The sequence below is a fragment of the Myotis davidii genome, unplaced genomic scaffold, assembly GCF_000327345.1.
Source record: "Myotis davidii unplaced genomic scaffold, ASM32734v1 scaffold962, whole genome shotgun sequence".
In the NCBI taxonomy this organism is placed as follows: domain Eukaryota; kingdom Metazoa; phylum Chordata; class Mammalia; order Chiroptera; family Vespertilionidae; genus Myotis; species Myotis davidii.
The window spans coordinates 4,525,052-4,535,671 of NW_006295559.1; the positions used below are offsets into that span (position 1 = coordinate 4,525,052).

A 10,620-nucleotide genomic window follows, 5' to 3' on the forward strand; every position below is an offset into this window, starting at 1 on the left:
CCTAAGTCGACAGGTGGACATCCCCCAAGGGGTCCTGGACTGCAAATGGGCGCAGGCCGGGCTGAGGGACCCCCCCCCCCGAGGGCACAAATTTTTGTATACCAGGCCTCTAGTCTATATAATAAAGAGGTAATATGCAAATTGACCATCACGCCCTTGCACAAGATGGCCGCCCCCATGTGGTCATGTTACCTTATTTAACCTTTCCAACAAACCTTTAAAAGGAACATGCCTCTATTTTATGATGGGGAAAAACAGGCTTAGCGAGATCTAACTATTTGTTCACTGCCACAGCAGAGCTGGGGTGAAACTCATTTGGTGCTAGAGCTGTGGAGTATCACCTTATAGTATGCCTTCACCCAGCTCTACCTTCACCCTGATTCCATAAATATCAAACCATTTCTGAATTAAGTCCCATGAGGCACTAGGACTTATTAAATTAAAGCAAAATGGACAACTCTGGATTATTTATTTTAGTAACCTAACGATCTCTATAATAGGCTTTATAAACTCATAAGAGGTATTCATTTAAGGATGCAGTACTTTTTTATTTGGAGGATTTTGTCTAGCCAGAAATCAAGTCGATGCTATTTCTCCAAATATATATATTTTTTAAATTAAAGTTAATGGGGTGACATTGGTTAATAACATTATAAGTTTCAGGTGTACAATTCTATAATACATCTGTATATTGCATGTGTGCTCACCACCCAAAGTCTATGTGAATTTGTTTGTTTTTTTCTTCATTTGTTGCTTTCTGTTTTATATCCCATATATGAGTGAAATCATATGGTTCTTTTCCTTTTCCATCTGACGTATTTAACATGATACTTTTAAAATTAATCCATGTTGTTGCAAATGGCAGGATTTCACCTTTTTTATGACTGTGTAATATTCCATTGTATATGTGTATCACATCTTTTTTATCCAGTCACTCATTGAAGGACTCTTAGGTTGTTTCCATGTCTTGGCTACCATGAATAATGCTGCAATGAATGTTTTCAAAATTTTGGGGTAGATATCCAGAAGAGAGATTGCTGGGTCATATGGTAACTCTAGTCTTAAATTTTTGAGGAATTGCTCATACTGTTTTCCATAGTGGCTGTAATTCCCATCAGCAGTGTGTGAGGGTTCCTTTTTCTCCAGATCTTCTCTAACACTTACTTCTTATCTTATTGATAATAGTCACTTTAACAGGTATGAGGTGGTATCTTCCTGTGGTTTTGATTTGCATTTCGTTATAGCTAGTGAACTTGAGCATCTTTACATATATCTGTTGGACATTTGTTGTCTTCTTGGGAATAATGTCTGTTTAGGTCCTCTACTAATTTTTAATTAGATTGTTTTTTTTTTATTGTTGTCTGTGTTCTTTACGTATTTTGGGTATTAGCCCCTTATCAAGGTATTGTTTGTGAATATCTTCTCATATTTGGTTGGTTGCCTTCCAATATAGTTTGATAAATAATCATTTACTTTCCAATCCATTGACTTTTTTCATTTATTTTGCTTTACATGGGATGGAGTTTAGAGCTTCTGGAGAGAAACTAAATATTATTCATGGAGAAAGCTGTTTTGCAAAAAAATGTAACACCCCTTGCCCCCACTTTTTATTGGATGATTAAGCAAAAAAAAAAAAAATCCAAGGTCAACTTTACATGTGTCACCCAGTGGGTAAAAATGTCACAGACTGACAGCAGAAGGATTTGTGTCCATGGAAATTCAGCTTGAATCAAAAGAGCCCATTCTGTGATGCTTGCTGCAGGGCACCTCCATTCCGAGAAGTAGATGCCTGCTCGTGGGTAATCAATTAGAAAATCTATCTGCCCTTGAGGACTGCTTCTAGTGAGCATCAAGACTGGCTGCCTTTTCATCACCTCTTCTATAGCCACTTACCTCAGTCGCCAAAAGAGAAAATTCTGACATCTTAATTTTAATGTGAGCATTTGATCCAGTGCTTGAGATAAATATAACCCTGAGCAGTATAGAGAAGGTTTAATGGGAAATGGTTGGCATTCTTTCTTGGTAAAGGCACAGGGAAAAGAGAGAGGCTGAGGGAGAGAGGGAGAAAGGGAGAGAGAGGGAGAGAGAGAGAGGCAAACAGCAGTGGGGAAGACAAAAACGGATCAGCAAGGCTCCAAGGCAGCCTGGAGGCAAGGCTGCTGAGAACGTGACACTTTCCAGACCCCAGCCAGCATGGTTGTCCTGAATCCAACGACTTTGGGAATTTATCTTCAGCTTTTCTTCCGCTTTGTCGTGTCTCAGCCTACTTTCATCAACAGTGTCCTCCCAATTTCAGCAGGTAAATGATGACCACGTTCCTCTCTTCCACCTATTTGCGGCAGGGGGAGGAAGGAAGATTGATTTGCAACGTGTCCTGATATTTTTCTTAGTCTACTCTTGCTGGAGGGAGGCTGGCGGGAGACCACCCTAGAAGCTCGCTGTCACTCCAGCTGGTCTTGGAAGCCCCTTCTGTCCTTGTTCCAAAAGTTGTTTCTGCCTTCCCTCACTTCTTACCCCCTTTTGCCACACAATTTCATTTTGGTAGGGGATCGTGGGGAGCTTAAAAGAGATGGAAAGAAGTGCAAATGAAAGAGAAGTGAGTCCCAGAAAGAGTTGTTTCTATAAATACATCCCTGACCCCTTCTGAAGGGGGCTTGACTCAAAGGGGATGATGTGGACGAACATGTCACTGTCCCAGCTCGGACAGTGTCGCTGGTTGCCAGGACCATCCCACAGAAGGCGAAAGGAGTCCTGTTGATTCTCTGGGGGGTAAGGGGCCTCCATGCAGCCTGAGGTCTAGATCTTCCATTTCTCCAGTCCTGTCTGCTTTCCTGTTGTCCTTTCTCCCTGGGGTGGGCCTTCTCTTCAGCCTCAGGTGAGGCAGCTGGGAGAAGGGGGCTTTCTGGGGAAAGGCGGAGGGGCTCCAGAGGGAGAGCCAGGCCTGAAGCTGGGTGTCTGCTGGGTGCAGTGTTGGGAGGCGAAGACAAGGGGGCTTTCCCTGTCAGTGTGGCAGCCTTTTCTGTTGTCCTGTCCTGTCTGACCCAGAGCAGCAGGAGTATTGGGTTACTGGCATAGCCTATTTCAACCGCTCTGGGCAAACTCAAGTATTTTCAGAGGGCTTGAGGGAGGCAGACAGACCCCAAGCTTTGCTGCCTGTCTCCTCAGAGCCTCCCTCAGTTTGCCTCAGTCACCCATGGCTCTCCCTGGAAATGGCAGTCACATGCTCCAACATGAATCTCATAAATACTCTGAGGCAGAAATTTTGTTCTCACTGTCTTTGCTAGGAACTCAGAGAAGGCACAGCTCAGAATTCAGTCCCCAACCGCTGTCCATTCATAAAAACAGCTCATCAACATGATGTGCTGCCAGCGTCTGTGGGCCCTGGGGGAAGGGCTCAGAAGGGCGTGGAGCTAATTATAGAAGTGTGAGGAACTGAAGGAGGGTAGGGATTTGTGGAGAATATGGGGGCAGGGAAGGAAAGGTGGGTGGTTGTGCCAACATGCTCCCCCCAAATTCAAGTTGACAGCACCACGTTTCTTCTGGGAGAGTCATTATTCCACTACTCAAGGGGAATGCTGGATAACCTTGTTTGGGCCATAGATTCCTTTGAGAATCTGCTGAAGGCTCAGGACTTAAGGAAACTCAGTCCTCTGGTTTTAGCTTTGTCCTGGTAAACTGTCTAACTTCTGGGAGATAGTTAGCCTTTGACGGTAAGCACTATGAGGGCAGGGACTGTGTCTGCCTTGTACATTAGCATCATTTCCCCAGGGTCAGAATAGTGCCTGGAGCATAGTAGGTGCTCAAAAAATATTCGGTGACTGGATGAGTGAATGAAGGAATAAAACTTCTTATCTATAGATTGAGGTATGCCATCATTTTGTAACACTTAATTTAGATAGTACCAAAATGGCTAACGAGTTCTGAAAGTTAGAAAAGAACCTCTGATTTTCTTTGAACTCCTTGTCCTAGAGAGAGCCGTGACATCTCTCAAGTGAGACTGTGCAGATTGTACCAGTCAGGGTAACACCAGGAAAAAGAAGCAAGTCTAATGGTTCTGATGAAAATACTTGAAGGGACCAGTTTCAGAGGTTGTGGGTGGGGTTAAGGGAATCAACAAGGAATGTTGAGAAATTAGCAATTGTGAGAGTTTTTACCACCATTGTGCTTGAAAAGGCAAGAGGAAGAAATGGGAAATAGATTCCAGGAAGATTTGGGACCTTGGAGGGGGGGTCACTGAGCAGGAGTTTTGATCACAGAAGAGCCTAAGGCGGGGGAGAAAGTGGAGAAGAAATACCTTTCCTCCGATACAACCACCTGTTGGCTAAACAACCTGACGCCCAGGCAGAGGAGCTCCTGGATGCAGTCATGGGGGGTCAACTTCTGGGGTGCAGAGTGAAGGGAGATGGTGGGAACGTAGAATAGTTAGCCCACACATCCATAAGTACTTCCTCGTGAATTGCTAGGTCCAGACCTTCTGGTTGGGAATGTGGTCTTCAGACATTTGGTGAAAGAATAAGATAGAGAGTTAGAGGAGATCACTAAGGTGACAGAGAAAAAAAAAAATCTGCTTTCTCCTGTAGTCACTTGGCTTTGTCTCCTTCATTTAGTTGCCAGGACTTCCTTATAGCACAGTTTAGAAATAAACTTATGTCCCGAAATGGGAAGTATTCCTTGACACGGGAGAACTTTAATTCTTTGACAATATTTTCCAACAATTTGCTGTGAAATATTCCGTATTCAAGCTTGTAGATTCTTACTCTTCCTGTGCTCATAGAAACAAGGGCCACCAGGAAGATCTTTTCATTTCACCCATTACACCTTAGTGCAGTGATGGCGAACCTTTTGAGCTCGGCGTGTCAGCATTTGGAAAAACCCTAACGTAACTCTGGTGCCGTGTCACATATAGAAATTTTTTGATATTTGCAGCCATAATAAAACAAAGATTTATATTTTTGATATATATTTTATATATTTAAATGCCATTTAACAAAGAAAAATCAACCAAAAAAATGAGGTGACACGCGTATCATAGGTCCGCCATCACTGCTTAGTGCGTGCCTTCTGGGTGCCTTGTGCTATCGGGGACACAGAGACAAGTGCAGTGCTGCCTCTGCTCTGGGGAACCCATGGTCATTGGCTGTCAAAACCCAGGCAGCCCGACCAGCACGCGCTAAATTCCCTGGAGAGGGGCTGTGATGGAGGAAGAGCTCTTACGGGCATCTAGGCTGGTGCTCACCTCCCTCTCTCCAGGAAAGACTGTATTCCAGCAATGCCAGACACAGCACCCACTATCTGGATCAGATGCTCGTTACCCACTGCCAGGTCCCAGAGGAGAACCAGGAAGGGAGCAAAGCATCAGAGGCCAACATTGATGATAGAAATCTGAGCACTAAAGCACATGCATTTGCTTTGCAGAAAACACACTCAGGCCTCTACTCCAAGCCTATTAACTCTACTTTGACACCATTCTAACCGGCTTAGATAGGTTTCTCGAAGGGTGGAGAATTCGCTGTAGCATATTAGATTTTGGGAGTGGGGCTGCTGCTTAAGGTACACACAATGACAACAAAATGACAGCTTGTAAATTGGTTACAAGAAAAATGGTAAAGAACTGGGGAATGGTCTGAGATCAAAAAAGAATAGCAGACTGGAATTATTTCTAGAGCTCCTGTTTTGTACAATACCCCCTGAAGGCCTCATGAACTTATAGCACATTTCCTGGCTTTCACTATGATGAGCATGAATGACCCAGTGAAGACTGAATTGTGTTCACTTTATTTTGCTTAAGAAGCAGACAAGTGAACTGTGTCCAGCACGGCCAGTGGTAAACCTGAGGAGGGGCGGTGAAGGATTAAAGAAAGCAGACAAGAGAATATATTTGGGGTCAGTTGGATCCCTGTGCCTGGATGAGGACACAGTGACCCGGCCTGTAAGCTGATCTTTATTTTATACTCAAATCACACAAAGCAAAACAAGGGAGTGGTCAAGATATTTACAATGTTCTTACGAGTTTCAAATCTGCTTCTTTCCTGTTATTGCAATTCTCTGAACTCTATCACGCTTTGTTTTGGCAGCACTTGCTGCACCTCCTGCAGCCCATATCCCTCAGCTACCTAGGACGACAAGGTCAGACTATAAGGTCAAGCTTACATACAACCATAGCCTTTGGCTATAATTGTGCTGGGAGGGCTTTGCCCTCCAAGTTGGGACTTGTATGTGGCTTTGCCACAAGAGGACTGTGCCCTCTCGTCAGTCCGAGGCTTGATCCTGTCCAGCCGCTCTCCACAGATAAGTGCCAGATATATTTTAAAATAATTTCAATTGAACATGGCCCTAAAATTTTTAATGTCAGGAACCTTAATGTTGGTATTTTGTTTTAACCATTGCTGGGTAATACACCACCCTCACACTCAGTGGCTTAAACAACAGTCACTTATTGAAGCTCACATGTTTGTGGGTCAACTAAGAGTCAGCTGATCTAGCTTGGGTTTGGTTGGCCCTGTCTGGGCTTACTATGGGTCTGTGGATTGACTCAGCTCCAGTAGCCATTCATAGATGTAGCTCAGTCAGTAGATGTACAATTTCTAGAATGTGGTGGCACAGACTCAAGTATAATAATATTTATAGACATGCAGACCTTCCATACACTTCAATTTATGTAATTCTCACAGCACCCCTGGGATGAGTGTGACATCACTTCTACATTTTAGATGAAGGGATGATGGTTCAGAGAGGTTAAGTGACTTGCCCAAGATCACACAGCTGGTATGTGGGAAAATTGGAGGCTGGAATCCTGCCCTCTGACTCTAAGTTGGGGTCTTTTACTAATGTAGACCAAATCTGCTTATTGCCATGGATAAATAATAATATTAGATGGTAAAGTGCTGTAGGTTACTTCTATTTTTTGAAAACTCAGCTCTAGATTCTTCTTAAAAATCTTCATTCCTTCAATTTTTAATACTTTTCAACTATAGTTGATATATATTATATTAATACAACATAGTGATTAGACATTTATATAACTTCTAGAGTGATCACCCTGGTAAGTCTAGGACCTATCTGATACCGTACATAGTTATTACTAGATTCTTTATTCTTTATTCTCCCCTACCTTCCCCTCAGGATATCAGTGCCCAAAACTTTTAGCAAATGATTGAATTTTGCTTTATACTAAAGTGTACCCGACTTTCCAGGATACTGGTGTATCTTTCCTTTGACAGCATTTGTATTTTAACAGGGGTTAAAGTACTAAAGTATGCTCTAGTAAGATGAGCTTCAAGAAGAGTATTTTGGGCGATGAGGCCATTCTACCAGGGGAATACCACTTTATAGACATTCTCTGCAGGCACTGTGAGCCACCCTACCCTACACCCACACAGACAGTGTGGCTTCCTTTTTCCAATACAGGACCTCTCAGGCAGGCAGGGACTCACCAGATGATGTCGGGTCAAGGTCTCAGAGACCAGATGGTGAAAAGACCCAAATCCAGTCCTGTAGAGTGAGTCATGTGGAGGAATGGGAATTCTATCTGGGTGCTGGAATCTTTTCCAGTTGGCTGCTGAGATAGGGCCCAGAGCAGGAGTTTTGTGACCTTGTAGGACATGATGTCTAGCCCAGCACTCTCCTGACTAGAAGTCAGTGAGGACACCACTTGGGAACCAATCATGGTCTTGGCAGTAGATTATGGGTCATTTGTTTGTATCTGACGCTGATCAGCTACTGTTTAATGTTCTCAGCCATCTCCTCCTATTTAGCTCCCCATATTTCTAGATAATATAATCAGTGAGAGTTCTTACAGTAGAGGACTCTCCAGGGGTCCCAGCTTTCCCACTTCTCCCCACCCCAGGCCTCTGAATAAAGCTGTGACTCATCTCCAACTCAGACATCGAGAGTGATGGGTGTGAGAGATGGGAGGCCTTCCCTTCAGATACCCAGGGCCAAACTCCCACATTGACATTCACCACACTCAAGCCTGCTTTCCTCAGATCTACAACCACTGCTGCCACAACCATACAAAAACAAGGCAGCTCTAAAATGAAAAGAATTCCCTTCTAACTTCAACGAGTCACCAAATAAGCTGGTGTCCCGTCTTCTTAAAATGTAGTTCACATCATAAATACTCATATGACTCTTATAATTGGTACTTATTATCTCCAAACCTCTCATTTGCAAAGCATTTTCACAGCTACAGTTGTATTTGCTCTTCATAGCAGTCCTTATGTGAAGGGTCTTGGGCTTGAATCCTGACTCTTGGTTATCTGCTATGTGATTGTGGGAAGGTCACATCACAAGTTGTGCTGAGCTCCAAATTCCTCATCTGTAAATGGGTGTGATAGTCTCCATTTAACAGGATTGCTATGAGGATTGATTGATTGATTCAACAGATACTTAATAAGTGCTGGATATATTAGTATACTTGGAACAGGGATGCAGCAGTGGCCAGACAACAGTACCCCACCCACATGGCCTTCCTATCAGCACCCTGAGAAGAACCTGTCCAGGCTAGCCTGCTGGTCCCAGGAGGTGGCTGGAAGACCCTGCAGCAGACCTGAAGCTCATACACACTAGCTGCCCAAGGACCAAATCCAGTCTTAGCCATTTTCAGCCTTCATGCCATAGTACTAAAAAAGAAAGCGAGAGAGAGGAGAGAAAGAGAGAGATTTTTAAAATTTTGCCTTAGTTGCTAACATTTAAGAATGAAGCGTTTCAACTTGTTAAAAAAAATGTTTTCTGATGTCTCTTAAAAACAACAAAGCACTTGAAAACCAGGATGACTTGGCAGTCCCTGACCACACCCTCTGGTCTACCTTCCTTAGTCCATCTACCCGTCTAGCCCTATCTGGCCATGTGACTTTTTAACCTTGGGGTCGGGAGCTCTGCTGGCTTGGACTCTACCCACTCCTCCTGTACCAGTCTTGGGGCATTTTCCCAAAGCTCCCAAGCTCTGCAAAGCTCAGTTTGAAAGTCAGTGTTCTAGATCAGTGGTTCTCAAGCACTGTGTTGTAGTAAAATATAGAAATGTTTAAAAATGCTTAAAGAATGTTAGAAAAGTTGGGACACACTGGTTCTCGGCTTTGGCTAGACAGAAGAATTACCTGAGATGCTTTCCAGAAGCCCAGTGTCCAGACTGAACAGACTAAATTAAGTAAATCAGAATCTCTGGGGCCTGGGATCGGCAGTGATGGTGTTTAAAGGTCTCCAGGTGATTCTGTTGTCCATCCAGAGTTAACCATTGAAGTATAGCCAGCATCAGAATTGCCTAAATGTTTGTTAAAACACAGACTGCTGGGCCCATTCCTGGAGTTGGATCCGGCATGTCTGGAGTGGGGCATAGGAGTTTGCATTTGTAATAAGATCCCAGGTGCTGCTGATGCTGCTGTCCACAGAATTGAGAAATGCTGCTCAAGTTTGCCTCTGAGTTCCTGTGTTAGTTTCCACTCAGTGTCACATTGCCCTTTTCTGCGTCAAATCTTCCTCTGCCTCTCTCTTGTAAGGATGTTTGAGATTACCTGGGTAACCTCTCCATCTTAAACCTCTCAATTTAATCATACCTGCAAAGTTCCTTTTGCCATATAAGGTGACATTTACAGGTTACAGGAGTCAGGATCTGGACCTCTTTGGCAGCCATATTTCAGTCTACCACAGTTACCTTTTCCCTGCGTAAGTGTCCTACAGGTGCTTTTTGTAACTGATGTCAGCATCAAAGTCACAGATGTCTATACTGTCTTCATTTGGGTTCCTTCCCAGAGCAGATCCTGAGACAAGAACTTAGGTGCAAATTGTTTATTTGTGAGGTGATTCCAGTTGGGCAGTGGGAAGGCAAGACAGGAAATACAAGGGGAGTTTGTGAGCAGATTCTGAGGACCTCCAGGAGACTGGGGACTGGGGTATTTATCTACCAGCTCCTGGGGACATGCTTGCCCACAGCAACTCCCATGGCTAGAGAAGCTCTCTTGCATAGTCACAGGTGCTTGTGGCCAGAGCTGAGGCCACAGGAATGATGAATACTGAGGGATATGGGCAGGCAGTGACAGCATCTGCTGTAGATACTTAGAGCAGCTGTGGTTCTGCTGGCCCTAGCACAATGGCCTGCCCCATCTGCCCCATCTGCCCCTTCTGTGCAGTGGCAGTTACAGTTCAGCACTCCCTGCCTGATACAGGAGCTGGGGGCCAGTTGCTAGAGGAGCCCCCATTCACACTAATAAAGCTGCCTTGCATTGAGTACTTTCTATTTGCTAGACACTTCATATGACTTCTAATCTTCACAATTTCACAAGCCATTGGTACCCCCCATTTTACCAAAGGGGAAACTAACCTTCAGAGAGATGCAGTGTCAGGGACAAAATTTCAAATCAGGACTTTAAAAAAATATTTTTTATTGTTTAAAGTATTACATAAGTCTCCTTTTCCCCCCACTGACCTCTCTACAACTGCCCCCACCCCCAGCACCTTTTAAAGAAAAGGTGTGTGTATAATTATAATATGTACATGCTGCTTGAAATTTTTATGATAAAAATTGTGGACTAAAACTTATGATCTAGAAAAATCCCCCGCTCCTACCTTCCCTCTGAGGTTTGACAGTCCGTTCGGTGCTTCTCTGTCTCCGGATCCGTTTTTTTT

At 43.9% G+C, this 10,620-nt stretch overlaps 1 protein-coding gene across 2 annotated transcripts in view; it reads left to right on the forward strand.

The window, feature by feature from the left end:
* The window catches only part of COLQ (collagen-like tail subunit (single strand of homotrimer) of asymmetric acetylcholinesterase), a 64,875-nt gene that overhangs the window by 9,712 nt on the left and 44,543 nt on the right, over positions 1 to 10,620 (forward strand). Inside the window, exon 1 of one of the 2 annotated variants that reach the window (XM_006770183.2) lies at positions 2,084 to 2,299. The exons of the other annotated variant lie outside the window; for it this stretch is intronic. Within the exon in view, the coding sequence (XP_006770246.1) occupies positions 2,194 to 2,299 (106 nt within the window). The 5' untranslated portion in view covers positions 2,084 to 2,193. Of the gene's footprint in view, positions 1 to 2,083; positions 2,300 to 10,620 lie in introns of those variants that run through there. 2 annotated transcript variants of the gene reach the window in all.